This window comes from Siniperca chuatsi, linkage group LG14 (genome assembly GCF_020085105.1).
Source record: "Siniperca chuatsi isolate FFG_IHB_CAS linkage group LG14, ASM2008510v1, whole genome shotgun sequence".
Classification (NCBI taxonomy): Eukaryota; Metazoa; Chordata; class Actinopteri; order Centrarchiformes; family Sinipercidae; genus Siniperca; species Siniperca chuatsi.
In genome coordinates, this window is record NC_058055.1 from 5032866 (window position 1) to 5052018 (window position 19153).

The 19153-nt window shown below is 39.6% G+C and overlaps 1 protein-coding gene across 1 annotated transcript in view; it reads right to left on the bottom strand.

Annotated features, from left to right (window-relative positions):
- uvrag (UV radiation resistance associated gene) overlaps positions 1-19153 on the bottom strand; it is an 88972-nt gene that overhangs the window by 6020 nt on the left and 63799 nt on the right. The window contains exon 14 of the mRNA XM_044222646.1: positions 5400-5491. Coding sequence (XP_044078581.1) covers positions 5400-5491 — 92 coding nt within the window. The remainder of the gene's footprint in view (positions 1-5399; positions 5492-19153) is intronic.

The window sequence follows — 19153 nt, forward strand, 5'->3', positions numbered from 1 at the left end:
CCCACCTACAGTAAGTCTTTAAGTTTCACTGGGCCCCAGTCTCTCTTGCATTACCCTGACAACAACTTCACTGCACACTGTAAATGCTGCTAAGAGGCTTCTGCCTAAATCATCAAGCAGAAATCTTGACATGCCGAGCCAGAAATAGCCTTCACGCCTCTAAAGCTTTTTGCCTACTCTCTTCCTTTCCACTGTTGATGTCAAACCTGGCATATTTCAGGCAGACTCAGGAATTCAGTAAACCAGACCATTCCACTGTCCAATCCCCCGACAGGCTTCACGCATGCCCCTGTTCATATCCAAATTCTGCTAAGGAACCACAGTTTTGGGCCAAAATAAACAACGGCAGATAAGATTTGGTCGTTTGATGTGGTTTAGGGAAATCCCTGTGGAACTGCAAAAGCAAACATTACTAATTTTGATATTCACTATGGTGGAAGCTATGTTTTATTTTTGCTTTAACAGGGCAGGACTTATTGACTGTCTGGCCTTTGAAGACAGGGAAGCACAACAGCACAGCATGTGCAACACGATCAACAAGCTGACAATATAAACGCCCTCACACTGCTCAATGGTGCATTATCTGACATATTACATCTAATACAAAGTTAATATTGTTGTTTTTACAACAAAAGTACAACATTGATATGAAAAGTAAATGCAAATATAAATGCATGGTTTAAAACAATTATTTTAACCACAATTTCAAACTCTATGTGTTGCTACTGTTCTATGATAGTTCTTCACATAACATTTTACTTTGTCAAAATTTTGTTTGTCTGCAAACTAAATTATGTATATAAATTTCATCTACTATAGCTTTGACAGTTTTCATGCAAACAACAACAACAAACACAACTGAATAAGCTTAAAGGAATAGTTTGACATTTTGAGAAATTCCCCTTTTCACTGGGTTTGATGAGAAGATTGATACAACTAATTTACAATAATGTATGAGATTATACATGGTTTGGCTCCTTCTCAGCTCAGACAGTTTGTCAGCATAATAACAACTGCGTATCAGTTTACAAGAGGTGTAGCATGAGGGGACTGTATTATCCCACTGAGAAAAAGGTTCTCTGCATTCTCTGTTACAGCTGCACGACAGTGGAACTCTATCCCAGCTCATTTTAGAGAACTGGACAAATACTGTTTATTTAGAGCTCATTTATTTAATTTGTTTAATTAGCAGTCAGCTCTGTCAGGACTAAACCATATAGTATCATCCCAAAAGTAGTCTTAACTGAGTTTGTAATTAATAAACACCATTAATGTGAAAACATAGGCCCTGTGGTGAATAACAGTAGGAGTATTGTTTATTCCTGTGTACTGCCAGTGTACCAAGTTACTTAAACTTGACACATTAGGTCAGTTAGATCAGGTTAACTGGACACATGTATGTGTGAGATCCTGCTATGGCAGTCATTCTTACTAAAGACTACTACAACTAATCAGCTGTAAAACATTACTGGGGTAAAAATGTACTGGACGTTCTAATAACATCTATGACATGTTTCGAATTTTAGAGGATTTTAAAGCTTAATTTCAAAAATAAAAAGCTATCATGTTATAGTAACTTCCTTTAAAAAATTAAATGTAAACATGTGGTTGGGTTAGAATACTGGTTTAAAGAGGAACAAAATGGAATGGAAATGGTATTATTTTCCCCAAAGGGTAAGGAGGAAGTGGTGTTTTGAGAACCACTATACCTTTACAGAATATCAAATGAACAGGGAAAAAGGACATATTCTTGATTTATCCTTCTAAAATCATCATCTATTATTATAAATATAGTAAATCCATAGGCCACCTGTCAGGCAGCTTACCTTGCAAATGCTTATTTTGGGTATATAAATTTTAGATTATATCCTTTATCTTTCATTAACGAGACTGCAGCTGTCTTAATATTGCAATCCTTTGTGTACATCATGTAACACAAGGGGACTACTGTGGTTTTACTAACTTTTCACTCACTACGGGGTCTTTGGGAAGGGTCACATCCTCCAGCTGCAGTGTTGAATCTGCCTGGCCAGGCGCTCTGCCACACCTTGCCTTCCCCCGTGTACGTAGCCCTTCTTCCAGGCACCGGAGTGGGATTAGGGCCCTGTGAACCTCTGCCAGGCCCTCAGCGGATGTGGAGCGGCAAATGGGAGCATGATGAACGCGTTTGCTTTGATCTCAGCAGACTGTACAGTTTACAAAGAATGGGTTTCTGGTACTGTCTCTGTCTGTCTCTTGGTAATAGATTCACCATTTTCCCACTGTTTCTTATCCTTCAGCAAGATTTAAAAAATCTATACTGCCCATTTTTCACCAGAGCTGGACTGTATATATTATGACATGTTATGTGTTTTTGAGACAGTACTATTTGGAAATGTATAACGATATGATCAGCAGCTTGTCAGATGAGCATCATATAGCCCACTGTACAAAAATTACATACTTGGTAGTACACTCTTTTATATTCATACATGCTCATTTTTTCCATCCGGTCTGTATAAAATGTCCAAGATGAACCCGCCATGGTGTGGGTCTTGGCGCTTTGGGAAAGGCTCTCCCTGCAGACTGGATGCATGCTGAATTAGTTCTACATGGAGGGAGGAACCGTTTCCAAATCTGTTCTGGAAACAGTGCCCTCGGTCATATCCTTCGTCACATCATCCCTGTTTGGATGCGTGGAAGGAAGGAAGAAAGAGGTGGCAAGGAGGGATAGAGGAAGCAGGTTAGCCTCTCTCACACAGTCTATAGGATAATTACCTGCAGCTGCCATACAGCTTTTTTATAAATCCATATTTCATAAGCTGGGTCCCAGCGCTGGAAATTGTATCTGAATTTAGGCTTTTTCAAACCATGGGGAAAGGAAGACTGGAACCGATATGGGAAGGAAATAGTGCAACAGTGTGTGAAGAAAAATCAGTGCATAGCCTCCTTATTACAGGGCACTGTGAAACACCTCCTCATCCTCGCTGGAGGCTATAAGTTAGGCTGAAGGTGCAATATGCATGGTTTTATGATGAGAGGAGGGCAAGTTTAACCACTGTAATTCTGCTTAATTTTTTGTATACTTTTCATATATATTTCTACCTTGAAATCAAGTTTGACATTATTTTCATCATGGTCTTTTTTTTGTCTAAATATCACAATGTGCTGTACTGTCCTGTATTGAGGAGTTGCAAGATGGTTAAAAGTAGCTTAATAGCAAAAACAAATGAAAATGTTTTTGTAAGAGATGAATGCTGTGATGCAAAGAAAGAACAGTTGAAAGCTAAAACTCACTAATTAACATGTTAAATCTCGTTTGCACAAGAACCGAAATGTAAAAACGACACATTGTGGTTTTACGGGTGTTAATTAGTGAGCTTTAGAGGTGCTGGTGGGCTGATGTTACCTTTGGACAGAGTCAGGCTAATTGTTTCCCATGCTTCCTGTCCTTCTGCTAAGCCACACTAATCTGCTGCTGGCTGCTTCCTATTCACTATACAGAAACAAGAGTGTTATCAATCTTCTCATCTAACTCTCTGCAAGAAGAAAATACCAATTTTCCCTCAATGTTGAACTATTCCTTTAAGGTGTTGCTAAATCTACCACCTTAGTAGCAGAGCTCTATATTGTATGAGTGCAAACGACTGATCTCTGTGTATATTTTGAAACTTAGTGCTGCTCGAGGTGATGTGAAAGGCAGTTTCTTGATTCTCAGCTGATGACTTCTGAGTCAGTACAGGACAGTTTTGGTCCTGTCCCTGTGGTCTCATTGTTGTACAGGAGTGTGGCCACTGTAGAACTGTTACACTCCCACCTCCACTTCTTTAAAAACTTCCATGCATGTGTACACATACACGCACGCACGCTCGCACACATGCACACACACACACACACCTTCAGGGTTAGGGGGCCCATGCTTTCATCTCATCTATCTTTGGGCCCTTCCACTTCCCATTAAGGAGGGGGACGGTGGAGGGCTGGTTTGAGAGCTCAGGCATTTCATGGCTTCTTTCCTTTCAAAACAAAAGATTATTCAATTAATGTGTGTATTACACATTTTCCCCTTTGCTGACCCTGGGAGAGGAGTGGAGATCAAAGACAGCTTTCTCTTTTATAGGGCAGTGGAGCTGAAGCCTGACACAGACCAACTCCCAGGTTTTAGTGAAGGGTTACTTACAGGCCATAAGACAGAGAGAGGCAGGGATCTAAGCATTCCGCTTCACCGGGACAAAGTGGCTGCTGCAAATCTCATCAAATATTGCTTTTTTAAAGTGTGAAGGTACTGATGATGTGCAGAGGTGGTACATCAATACAAAGGCGAGGTATATAGCACTCTTAACTTTTACCTAATACCTCCATATGACTATAGACCATACTGTGCTGTGTCAGACCAACATTCTGTTGTCAGAACAGCAGTTACTAGTTTTGCTAAAAATGTATGAGAACATTGTTTATGAAAACATTTTGAAAAAAATTGCAATGAGATTGCAATGCCAATACATAATAAATTCCTGTAGAGTAATATATAGAGCAAATGGATGGATTTTCAAGTGTAAAATCTACTAGTTGCGGGATATCTCAAGGAACATATCCAGGACCATTACTATGTACTATTTTTTTTACAAATGATCTACCATTAATCCTAGACAATGCAAAAGGTTGTATGTATGCTGACGATTCAACAATATATACAGGGCAAAACTCATTGTTCCATTCTGTCGTGGAATGAATAACAAATAATAAGTTTGCACTTAATATAACACTGGCTCCTACATAGAGTGTTGCATTATGGGCTGTTTGTAGCCTTAATGGTGCTAGGGAACATGGGAGAAGTTAGTCTTCAAGGCTTTCTGCCAGAGAAAATAATTTCGACTGCTTCCAAGAGCCTGACAGGAGAGTGTATGGGGATGTGACTGATACACAAGCTAGATAAATGTCGGATTTATGTTATGCTTTAATGGAAGTATTTCATCTTTCAGTTTACGAGATAAAGGGCTTCATAATGAGGACTCTTTTCTCCTTGGACTAATAGTATCTTGGACTGAAAGTGTTTCAAACAACTTTTTGTTGTTTTCCAAAAACAAGTGTTGGCAAAGGGTGGGTCATCTTCGGGCGGGTGGGCCAATGTGGTATACTGCCATACTGGTATACTCCTAAGAAGTGAAAAATACTGTAATGTATAGAGGATGGTTTAATTGAACTCTTTGCCTGTACATGTAATTGAGGAAACAAGGAAATCATCAATTTAAATTATTTCAACTAATTAATTTCTGTTTTGATGAAGTAATAGGGATTATAATAAATGAAATTTCTATTGGCGACTATTCTGATTATTTCAAAGAGTGATTGATCATTGTGTTCCTGGCTTCAGTGACCTCTGAAGAAACTGAGGTGTACAGTATCTTTCTGATTCTTACCATCGGACCAACAGGCCGTGTTCCAGGAAGTTCTTCAAGTTGGGTAGTGTCTGCTGCAGGTCTGGGGTGGTCAAGCCATGTTGATATCTCAGCTACAAGAAAAGGGAACATATACTGTATCATTAACCTTAAACAACCTACCACATCTCATATCCTACAACCCTACATATAGTGTGAGGTGGGCTAGCACTACTGCAAATCACATGCGAACACGTATGCACATTCTCCATGTTTGGATGTTGTTTGGAGAAGAAAGAAATACCACCTACAGGAGAGGTCTGAAGTCTACATTCTTTCACCATGACACATTTCTACTCTCCCCATCAGACTATTACTCATCTGGACACATAATGGGCATCCTTCCCTGATAACAGGCATGTGCACTAATATGTAAGGTGTGTGGAAAGACAGGGGATGAGATGCGGGTGGCAAGAAAAACCTAACTTGCTGGTAAAACATCTGGATGAAATGGAGCAAAAAAAGCACATTAGAAACCCCATGGCATTCTCCCATGATCTCTCCCTCTCTCTTCAGTAGACCTACTTCTAAATTTGGCCTTGAACGTCCCTCCCTTGTACCACAGTGCTTTATTTCATATGATAGAATCAAATCCAGTGAAAAAATCAACAAGGCCACCTTGAAACTCCAGCTCTGGTGCCAGAAATATCTCCTCTAACAGTTGAGCGATGTCCTAGCAAGCCAGCTTTTGTCCCGGAGAGTTTATTTAACCTATATTACTGAACAGCAGAGGCGCATCATGTCGCACGTTCAGCGTATATCTCCGAGGCCCCTCTGTCACACACACTGCTTGCACCAGCTGACATCTGTTTTGTTTCCACTCGGGTGCCAAGGCAACCACTCTGCTTTTTACACACACACTTCTGGTGAAGAGATGAAGCGCACATGACTCTGACACACCATTCACCCAGGATAACATACTGCTTCTTCAGATATGAGCACACACTGGATGAGTGACATGATAAAGGAATTACAGAGAAATAAATCTTTGAGCATCAGAGGGCAAAGGTCACATTTCCTTGTTTTTAATTTGAGAGTTTAGGAGACAAATGGTTTTCAGGATATCAGCAGCCCTCAAAACACATTAATACCTGTTTTCTTGTGACAAATGCTGTAGTATTCATTCAGAATATGCCTGCTGTAGTAAATAGTGGCTCTTGTAAAGCTTGATTAATGGCAAGAGAGGCATAGGAGGAGTACACACAGGCCATACATGCATGTGTGTCAAATTTCTACTCAACATAAAATGGCTAAATCCCATTCTGTCTGAACAGCTGCCAGGATAATTGCCAGGATAATTTGTAAACTGTATGGTATGAACGGTACGGTATGTGTATGACATGTACCAAAGTGTCCATGTGTTAGTATCAATGTACCACTATGTTTGAGCGTGTGTGTTCTGGCCTCAGTGGTCCGTGTCTGTTAGGGGAGCCATAGAAACAACAGTCCTGACAGTATCAGAGGAGGTCTTAATCAAAAGAAGCTCAGATTGAGGGAGTTGGACAAGGGGTGTCGCCTTGAAACCCAGCTGGTGATGGAATGGTCTAAAACCTACGAGAGCAACATAGAGATCCATTCATGGCCCAGAGTAAACCTCAGGGTCTGACCAAATGACGGCGCTACGCTGTCCACAGGGCCGGCTGAACGGAATTGGGTTTGAAACAGTAGGCCAAGATCAATAACACCACCGGTTTAGAAACAGAAAGAGCATAGCAACATCAGGCAGGGGGGCTTGCTTGTTCTGTGGCCAGATGCTAAAAAAAGGAAAATCCCAGTCTCATGGAAATCTCAAGGTTACGGTCTAGAAAGTATGAATCAGAAATCATGAATCAGATATGAGCAAAGAATAAATATTATGGCTTCAGCAAAGGTAAACAGCCTTTGTTAAATATACTATATTCTTTCTTTGATTCTCAGTTAGAAGGAGTAACAATATGCTATCTTTAAGTTGCATTACTTGGCCTGAGCTCTGAAGTGCGTGTAATAACCACACTGCGTGTCTGACAGGAGCCCTATGTCAAATTACATGCCTGTATGTATGAGTGTGCATTTGAATGTGTGCCTCCCAGTGTTTTCCTTACGTGAAAAGATCTTGCCAAGTGTACAGCACACAGAAACTGGATATGGGTGAAGACAAGAGAGTGATGGGTGACATCACTGGCTTGCCCCAAGCCATTTCATTACTACGGAGCTTGTTGTAGGGGATTAAAAAATATGAGGCTGTTACTGGGAAGCACATGTGTGGACTCTTTAATATTTCTGTGAGGAACGTGGCTGGTCCAAGATTCTTCATAATGTATGCCTCCAACAAGCCAACACAGAGGAATTCTACCTGTATGCATGTTCACTCAGGCTTTTGCCAAATCTCTGCCAGTGGGCACCAACAACACTTGAGCTAAGTGTCTGCTTGGCAGCAGTGCAGAGCCAGCAGCACTGGGTGACTACTGCTTCACAATGTCTTTGAGACATGAGATGTGTTAAACACATTCAGACAGTTTGGAAGACTGAATACTGCAGCCCTACAGCTGACCCAGCACTCAGCCAGCCAGATTCTATCAATATTCATATTCTGGTCTGGCCCTCCCTGGTGGAAGCTGCATTAAGTTTCTCCTCAGAGTGCACTGTATGTGTATATATGTGTGTTGCTCATGGCCTCTCTCATCCTGAGAAGGCATATATCCTGGACGCTGGCTGTCGAATATGCAAACATCAACCCCCTCCCTTCTTTTCTGCTCACTTGAGACAAGCAGAAAAACATTAGTGACCCGGCTGTGTCGTCTGGAGGGAAAGAGAACAGAGAATGTTGTAAAAGAGGAAAAAATGTGTGAGGCAGCTTAATGACATGAAGCTGGGTGTCATTTCCAATTGTCGGCACCATGAAAGCTTTGACTGTAGGATGGAAACAAACAGCTGACCGGGAAGGTTTAGATTCTGGTCTGTAAATCCAAACTGGTCTTTGGGAGTGTGTTGTAACTGATATGAGGCAATGTGTTGTAATTGACATGAGGTAAAAAACACAACGAATTAATTTCTGTTGCACACAACAGGAGTCCACAACCCAGTATCTTGGAGAATTTTATACAAACACTGCAATGAGAAACAATCTCTGAGTGTTTCTATGTCAACAGCTCCAGACCAGATCATACTAATTGCTCAGAATCAGTCCACTTGAGACAGCTTGTCATTTCTAGTTTCCCTTTCATTCATCATTGTGATGAATGCTGGTGGAGTCCTTTGCGTGCTTGTGCGTATGTGTATGGAAGAGTCCTTTCAAGCTGGCCACGGGGTTCTTTGTAATGGGGCTAACCAGATCGTGGTGAGAAATTCCCAGAGCCCATTGAGGACGGCTGAAAGGCGAGAGGATTTGGGGGGGGGGGCTCTTTCACATGATGACATAGTGAAACAGATCCGGCCAGGTCTCCTTGTTGCTGCTCACACCTTTATGTCTGGACACTCCCTTCCCAGTTTACCTATTCAACAAAACCCACACAGGGGTTTGGAGACTCCGCAGCATATGTAGTGGGTAATCAGTTGGTATGACTGCAAGGTTTGGTATGAGTGTTTAGAGGATGACCACAACTGACCCGTCACATCTGAGAATTTGGGGACTCATCCTCATCCATCTCAAAGATAAAGTAACAGCCCAAAGAATGCAGCAGTGTATACAGCCTCAGCCTGCCAATCCACTGAAGCCATGACCACACGTAAACACACTCAATCTGACTAGAGCCGACGGGAACCAGTCAGTTTACAGTACATGCCACCCATCATTTGGCTCTGTACAGCGGCTAAACAAACACAGCCTGGCTTATGCCACGTATTACTGTTTCCCTGAGTTTGTCAGTACTAATCACCCTCAGATCAGACCACGAATGTGGGAGGGCTGCAGAGAATTTTGAGGCTGATTGTTGATGATGTGGTGTAGGAGGGTGGCCCAGGTAACAGCACACCTCCCCCCTCCCCGCCTTTTATTCTATGAGGTCACTGTAGCCCCTTGTCAGTGCAGACATCCCAACAGTTCAACTGGTGCACGTTATTAGCATCGTTTGACAAATGGTCTTCCATTGTCAATGGGCAGTTGAAGAAATCTGGGACGCAGCATATTTTCATCAAGAGCGTTGCGTTTCATGTGTCAAGAGGTTAAAAGTCTCCAAATCAAACTCTGGAATATCCTGTGCATGTCTGACCTACATCACAGACAATTACCCTGTGATTTATAATCAGAAAGCTTTTGTCCACTGGGGTAAACATAGAAATGGTTATTCTACAGAGTACATAGGTTTTATTCCCTGGGGAAGATAATCAGGGAGCTCATTAGGTCTTATGACAGCTTGTTATAGAGGGGCTAACCAGGTGTTCCTCCCTCCACCATCCCTCTGGTCAAACTGTGGACTGGATACTTCAGCAGAGACCGTGAGGTTGACACAGACATAAGTCTCCATACATACTGTAGATCTCATATGTAGAGAACTGGAGCTATGGGAGATAACCTGCCACTGACAATATTTCAGGGCTGTGCCTCTTCTGGTTAAGATGACTGAATCATGAACAGCTTACATACCAGTGAATAAAAAAAAAAACAAGCTCTGAAAACAAATAATATAATAAGAGCTGAATGATACCATGGTATAGCAAAATATCCTGCAACAAACTAGGAACATAAGTGTGGACTAATTTGTTACAGTATAATGGAACAGTTCCTGTCATTTCTGTCATCATTTCTACTGATCCTGCCAGGAAATGCTATAAAGTCTGCATGCTGTGTTGTTAATTATTAAGCCAAAGCTAACAGCGTTTGAGTGGCCAGTATGCCAAAGTAGTCAATCAAACTGCACAGTCAACTAACTAGTTTTTGGAAGTTGAAACACACACCAGTTACTGTAGTAAAAGAAAAAACTGTTGCTCAATTACTATTAAAAGTACTGACACATTATGCTAAAGAGTCCAATAAAATAGTGAAAACTGTGTTATTAATGTGCTGTACTTTTACTGATACTGTATGTGGACCACTCCTCAAAGATTTCAATGCATGATATTTCAAGTGAGACATGCAATAAAATGGTCAATAACCAACAATTTCTTGGCTTGTGAGAGCTTTTGGGCATTTATAGTGTCCTCTGGAGCCGTTTGGCTGACACATGAAAACCACACAAAGTTCACGTTTTGTCCATGATTAAGCTCAACGAGCTATGAACTCTAGCCAAGAATTTGCCTGCAGATGATTCCTTCACACTAGACTGCAAATGCCAACTTTCCTCATGGCAGCAGGTGAAGTTTTACTCTTCTCATTTTAGTGGTCATTAAATTTGTGTATGCATGTTCTTGTTTCTTGTAATCTTCTCATTATGTCTCTTTGTTTTCGTACAACCAACTCACACAGTGGCACGTCGATCCAATTATTTTTATTTTTTGTTTACAGCTCTGTGAGCCACACATAAGCTGAGGATCTTTTGATCGACATCTTTTTTTCTGTTTGCCAACAGATCTGTTGCTGCCAACTTTTTGAAGGCTCCAGTCCAGCTTTGAGGAAATAAACAACTCATTCACCTCAGTGGGCTGATATGGTGCAAACGTTAGAACGCTGTATTTACATACACAGAGATTTCCGTCTGATCTATTGTTTTGACATTTCAATAAACAGTTTGACTCGTCTAGAAGAATTACAGCATTGGCGTTATCTTTTGTGGCCAAGCTGCAAAGCCAGACCTCATATGTTTTTGTGTTATACAGTATATTTATTTTAACACAAAACCTACAATATAACAAAACTATGCTTTACTATTACTTTGAACATGGGGAATAAAACAATCAATTATTTTTGATTTCTCGCCTTGCCGCTGAACCAGGAAGTGAAATCTAGATAGTTACCATCGCAACTGCTCTTTAACATCTCACTTGAACTGTACTTTCCCCTTTGCAGTGTTTGTAGCTATGATCAATGGACAAAAAATAATAACACAAAAAAATTATAATTTTGTGCCGCACAATTTCTCCACAGGTTCTACATTTAAACTGGCCTAAAATTAACCTCAAACAGGCCACCTGATTTGTAACTGCATTTTTTAAATGTGCCATTCTACGTAACTGCTGCACCTAGCCTGTCAATAATTCATAACATTATTAGGATATATAAATCAAATATATCAACCTTACACTGCAAACCAACCAGTAAATGCTTGGAGATAATTAATAAAATTGGATTTTAGTCATGATTTTGAGGAAATATCATTAAGAAATTCAGTTTTTGTTCTCCCCGAAAAGACCTCTTAACTTTGAATAAAATTGTTTGAGAGAAGGTAGCCCTTAGTTTAGCCCATGGCTTCTCTCTGGCAGCAAAAACATTATTTCTTACCACAAAGGTTGAAAACTTCCAAACATACTGAAACATTTACCAATGCACATGTAGCCAAAAAAGCAATGTTTGGGGGTGATAATAAAAGTTAAAAAATACATACAGAAAACGACTTCCCAGAACCACTAATGTTGTCCATAGTTGTTATATACAACAGGCTCTATGGAAATATGGTGTAAGATTGTACTTTCTGGTCTTATCAGCATTTTCTTCTATGTATTTTGCCTTCTGTTTTTTTTTCACAATTTCATTTGATTTATATTACACAACATCCCCCCTCTGAGAAGCTCTTTCTAGCTCACTGGTGGATTTGAAATGGTTGATTATGTTTGCTACAGTGCAGTGCTTCTATGATTCCGCCCATCTGGCTTATCGTGGGCACACAATGAAACTCACTCTGTACAGCCTTCACTCGTCCACTAAATAAATTACAGTGAAATGCTGACCAGGATGCATACAAAATGTCCGAGACAAAATGGCTGCAGATGGAAGCTGTGACATGAAGTGAAAGAATGACTGTAAAGATGTTTTACAGGAGAATGATATTATGAGAATAATATATTAATTCTTACGGTTCCTTACCATTTCGATATGATGTGTATTTACAGCTATTCTTGGTTGTTATTCGCTGACCTGCTGTTTTAAGATTTTATATTTGCAGCTTTGTATTGGACAATGATAGGTAGAACTTCACATGAAGCAATGGAGGCTCAAAACCTCAACAATCATGTGGTACAGTATGGAATATGAAATCCAACTTGATTAATCACTGCAGCCTTTCATGTGTCTCAATAAATATACAGAGCAGGGCTGAAAAGTTGTTTGAGTCTGGCTAGAGTCATATAATTCATTCACAACAGAAATTTACTTCCCTTAAACTCAGAGCAGTTTTCTGACCTTGAATATGCGCCACGGTCATCATCATCCAGTCTTTAAGCCAAACTGGGAATCTGGATTCATAAACACCGCAGGCGTTTGCTTACCACAGAAAATATCTTCTCACATATTTGTGAGTGTGAAGAATCCTGTCTCATACATGACTTGCAAAAGGGTTTTTTTTTTTCTTTTCCATGCTAAATTTTGAGTGAAGATTCTAGTTATTATTTCATAACGTTTCCACTTAGTTACATTAAAATTAGACTCTGCATGGGCAGAAAATGCCATACTGAAATGCTGACACTTTAACATAATGGCTAGGGCAGTGGCCTAATGGTTGGAGAAATTATTGTTCATCCAAATGGCCTGGCTTCAAATGTTCCAAAGGGCAAACAGAGAGAGAAAAGAAGAATCAACAAAGTATCACATTATTACTTCTTCTATATGGGGAGTTTATTTTCATAAAAATGTTCAGAGGTAGTAAACGTCCAACACAAGCAGGAACTCTTAAGCACTAGGGATTGTAAGATAAATTCATTTCAAATTAAATACTCAGCCAAACAAAAAGAATAAAGCTGAAGGCATGGAGTCCACCGGTGACATAAGATTTCCATTGCCAGAAACGTGTATTGCACTGCACTGATTGGACAGAAGCCGGATCAAGTCTTTGTCAGATTTTATGTCAATATCAAATGTTGACTGGTTGATAAACTGCTCCCGTCAATTCCAGAAATGTGTCAACACAAGTGATAAATAAGAATAAGTGATGTCGGTAGTCCAGGGTTTTAAAAAAAATAAATTACAGTTACATTCACACTAATTAAATCAACCATCTTGACAATAAAACTAACACCTGCTCAAGTTTGTTTATGATGGATTTTAAATTAAAAGACAAATATTTTTAGATACGAGCTTTTAGTGGTTGTTGGAGAACAGATAAAGAACACTTTCAGGTTGTAGCAATCAAAGCCCATTCTTCTGCTAAGCAGCCCTCAGTGTAAACAAGGAAGTGTATGAGCAACAGAAAGAACTGTTAACAGCTATTTGAAGAGCTGTAACAGGACTGTTTCTGTGTTGAATGAAAGTCATGGGTTAATTATTTATAATTTATTTATCAGCCTCTATCATCTAAAGGTCTGTATCTTATAGAGGCCTGTAACTGATCTATAGCACATTCAATCTAATATTCACAATGATCTTTCTCAGGCATGTGAGCAAGATAACTAGAACAGAGCTAAAATTAAATGTCATTGACATTGCTGGTCACCTATCCTACCAAACCTCTGAGATGATTTTGCACTACAGGCCAGGAAAACTGTACTCATTGCAACTTTGACATGTATTGCTTTTCAGAGTCCTCTCAAGATGTGCAAGGCCTAAAGTCTTTCACTTTCATAAACATATTCACACCTCTAGACGATTAGATAGTAGATAGTGGAGCAGTATGTTTAAGATTATGGTGTTTAACTAAATTATTGACTTTAGCAGCAGCGTTATCATTTTAAGATGTAAGAACCAAAGTAAACTCAACATTCATGTTTCCATGGTAACTGCCTGACTGCATAGTTCACACTATATGTTTAAGCACTTCCTTAACAGGTGAAATGTAATATTCTTTGTACTTCCTGTCTCTGTTGCCATTTCAAACAAGCATGTAATAAAACAGTTTTTAATATTGCATACTCTAAGTTCTTCCACTTCATTTAACTCTGCTCCTTTTACTCTCACTGCTCTCCCCTCCTTTTTGTCTCTTCCACACTGTGGTAATGTAATACAGGTGTGGTGTACTCACTGTGCCTGAGTCCGATTCAAATGCAGCCCTAATTCAAACCAGATTCTTCCGTTTCATTACTTGTTGTTACACTTTTCTGAGTATCGTATTGCTGCCAAATTCAGTCAACAGATTTACATAATTACGGGAAAGGCTGTGTGAGATGAATAGGAAATTCAGTTAGGGAGACCACCGGTGACAAGAGACCAATGTTAGTCTCCTCTGACCCCAATCACTGCAGGGAGGGTCGGAGGTGGGTACTGCCATGCCTACAGTCTTAATGAGATCCCTTCAAGATGTGGTTATTTAGTCTGTGTATGGGCTGGTCAGTTGTGGAGACCAATGAGTGTGGTGTGCTACAGTGACACCTATTGGAAGAGCCACCATCCTTGAGGCTCACTCTGGTCCTCAGGGCTAATGACCCTCACCACCTTAACACTGGAGCTGAGCTACTGCAGTCAAGTAAACCAACACCACACAGGCTGACCCTATTTGTGAAGTCACAACACTGAGGTCAACTTCCTATTAGCAGTACTGGCATGCAGGACAATCATCATCAAACCTCCATGGCAGCTCTCACAAGGGCTCCTGGTGCCCGGATGAGGCACACCTAGGAAACAATGCTAATTCACTACTTTGTAGATTCAAATTCAAAGCACACGGAGCTTGTTCTTGAGGGAAGCCACAAATGTTTGTGGTCTGAATGGTGAATGGTGCCATGAAGAGTGAAGGGCACAAGATGTGTGATGGGTGACTGGAGGGAAATGGAGGATAGCCTGAACTCAGCACAGGTCTAATGTATTCTCCTTAGCATGGAAAGATACATTGATGGAGGAAAGTGTTCCTGAACAAACAAACACAACAAACTCTGCCCTAGTTGTAGTATGCCTTTTAAATAAAGCTGCCAAATATAGTCATTAAAACATTATTTTAATTTTAGCCGGAGTCTGATCACACTCATTTAATTATTTGGAATAAAAGTGTTGTGGTGTTTTACAAGGGAAATCTTTTTTTATATGCGTGTTGTGTTTCCACAAGGCCCCTAGGAAAATAGTAGGCCAGAGAGGAGGATGAATATATGGTTTGTGGGCAGGTGCCTATCCTGGCTTCGTGCTGCCCACAATTTCTCTCCCTTCCACTCCTTGTGAATGGGCATATTATTTTCTTTTCGTTTCCTCTTTATTTTGTGGATGGCTTTACGACTGAAATTTTCTATTAGTATTACCACTGGATTGGGGGTCACAGGGAGAGCCTGGGCTGGGGAACTGTGCACTTCATCTGTCTCATTTACTAACTTTCAAATATATTGCTTTCAAAGCGACGATTGTCGAGAGCTACTTATCCAAATGTCTGCTTATATTAACTGTCTATTTTAACAAGTCAAAAGTGTGAGTGAGGCATAACAAGAAATGAAGAATGAATAATAACTGATCTGGGATTCAGTTTGGTTGTTTCTCAGTATTTCTCACTACATAAGAAATAGCAAACCTTATAAACGTCTTTCAGCTTAGTTCAGAGAAACAGTTTGTCAAGGATGAATACAACCTTGATGACAGTAAAATGTCTAGCCTACAGTACAACAGAGTGGCCAACTACATGCCCTGTCAAAACAGTAACCAGAGAGACTTCTAATATTTCACAGAGTTCAAAGGGATTTCCAGCCAGATCCTGCTGCTATTCTACCAAGATAAAATGTGCAGCATCAAACTGCTCCATGGAGGAATTTGAGTTGGTGAGGATAAAAGTATAAATTGGAAAACAAGAGGTCTTTCATATATCCACATGGTGAAGGATTTAGCCATGTATATACCATGCAAAATACGTGTGTTTATTGACTACATTTACACACACAGGACATACTGCAGATTTGCAAGATTTTTGTTTTTGTGTGCATCTGTGTAAATGTGTGCTTGTGTGTGAGCCAAATAAAGCCATCAGGATAGGGTTATGAACATATTAAGTATTAGCAGGCATCCAAGTTGTAAGCTGACAGATCAACTATGCCTGAGCTCTTGCAGAATAGATCTGAGATCGCAGTCAGCTTTCCAAGAGCCACTGGCAAAGACAAAGTCCACATTATGCTTCAGAAAAAAATCTTATATGAGAATATTAGACAGAAAAAGTACAGCTTATGTGAAATATGGTATAAAAGGTAAGCACCATTTCACATTGATTTTAGTCACACTTGACAGTACTACAGACCAAATTGTGTTAACCTAAACTGGGATTTCAGTGTTAAAAAAGTGATATTACACTGTAAGATGGTTGAGTGCTACTCTGCTAGCAAAAAGGAAATAATAGTAATGACTCAGCTTGGGCAATAAACACATTAAGACAAATAAACTCAGTATCTGCAGTCATAGACTGACAAATTATGCAAACAAACATATTAAATTATGTAGTAAAATCCAGTGCGTTTGTTCAGCAAATACAGTAGTGAGGAAAATGATTTCTTGAGAAGAGGATAAAAATTCTAAAGCAGCATAATGGTACAATAAACAAAAGAAAAGAAAAACTTTCTTTTTCATTGGCTCCAAGTATCAAAATGAAACCTGCCATGGTATGGGAATGAGTATAGGCTGTGTCCGGTTTACTTTGGAGAGCCTGGAGCATTCTCTGGTCATCTGGGTTTGTTCAACTGTGACCCTGCATAGTGTTAAGGATGTTAAAACCTTTTTTCACTGCCAATGGGCTGCAGTGTTTGGAATTGAAAAAGTCATAGTCCAATACAGAAAGATTCTCTCATAATGAATGGCTTATTACAGTCAGGGACTGGTCTTTACTGGATGCAATCTACTGTATACAATATTTGATTTTACCTAGAATGCACTGCAATACTCATGGCCAAAACCCCATGTGGAGCATTTGCTGCATTATTTGTTTTAAATCAGATAAAGAGGTGTAATCTGTGATTAGACTGGCGGATCCACGCTCATAACGTCCTCAGACTGAGTGCTGTCCAGAGTTCAATCTGCTCAACTTTGTGCTTAATAATAACAGCTCACAGCTCATAATTTGTTTGCCTATGATACAACGATGCTGCCAGCCTCCATGTGCTACAGCCAAACAAACAATATACTGTAATATATTTTAATATAATAAATATATTACATAACATTCCCTTTCATTTCGATTTGCACAAAATCACTGTGCAGTAAAATGACAACAACCCATAATATTGCTTTCTCCTAATTTAGATGCATGTTATGAAGCTCCACTTTGTGTCCTCTCCAAAAAAAAAAAAAAAAAAACGGCTGCAGAGGTTTTTAAAATAAATAAATACATAAATGGTTACATGGATTTTTCAAAAATGTGGCCTAATTCTCAAGGAACCAAATCCGAGTGGGACTTGAAGAGAGAAGCAGAGGCAGAATGACGAATAAGAAACAAATAGCTATTGTATAGTCAAGGTCCCCCCCCTCTTATGGTGGCCAACTATGTGGATTGTTCCATTAATTCAGCATGAGGGAAAGAGTGTGAGGTTGAATGTGTGGTTTCTAACTCTGTAATGAGCTGGAAGAAGGCCACTGCTGAATTGAATTGAAGGTTAAAGTGAAATACCGGTCAAGCTGGCTCTCTTACAACAGCTAATTCATATAAAGCAACAACTTGTAGCTTTAGAAAAAATAGCTGTATTACAGTATATCATATGTCATCATGACATAAAAAAATATATTAGATGCATTAATGAAATTTGACAAAATAAAACTAAAAGTCAAGTGAAATAATACATAACCAATCTATAAAAAATCTTTCAATCTGTTCACACAGCACCTCGCATGGATTTATTGATCATAACTCTGTGGGGAGGAGATGAATTATGACATTGCTGCTGACAGGTGAACTTCTCTGGCTTCTTGGTTCTTATAGTCACGGGAAGGAGCAATACTCTCCTCATCTCAAGAATAACTTTGTGCTCCAAACTGCTTCACTCTGACTGTTGTAATGGTTGTGAGGCTAAGGCTCCAAACTCATAAAAGCCAAACCATGCGCTGACATAATATAATTACAGCATGTGCATTTGTGTTTATATTTGTAGTTGGATGCATATTTAGGTAAGGCAGGGTGCAGTTTCTGTGGACATCATCCTAATTGCTCTGAAAAGCACATGCCAACGACTTGGCTGAGACATGTGTTAACATATAAAAGAGGGTCTGTTTCCATGGGGACAACAACAGTATTGGCAATAATTTGTCCACTAAAACGTAAAGAGATGCCTGGTTGGCATCATAATGGGTGAGTAACAACCTGGAGCACAACAACAAACAAAACAGTTGAGATGCAATCAAACTGAATCTAAATATATGATATAAGCTCATGTGTAACTGGAACTAACCTATGAGCAGTGACTTTTATAAATGGCAGATTTCTATGCTTATGTTCATTTTGAATGTGTATATGAAAATGTATGGCCAAATCTCGTCTATTAGACTTAGATCTTGTATGTTTTTGCAACATGGGCTATACTGTAGGTATCAATAAGTACTATGAATTGTGTTATTTGTCTCAAGACCACATGAACACTAACATTCTTCATACAGCTAATATTTTGGAAATAAAAAAGTTATTTGGATTCAGAGAAAACAGCTCACACTAATTATTTTCAAAGGAAAAGAAAAAAAAAGACCCCCTTGCAGCCTCCTTTTTTAACTTGAGCTGGTGTTTATTTAACAGCTGCTTTCATGAGGTACTTAGCCCCTTTTCTCCCATAACTGTAAAACCATTATTTGGCCTCTG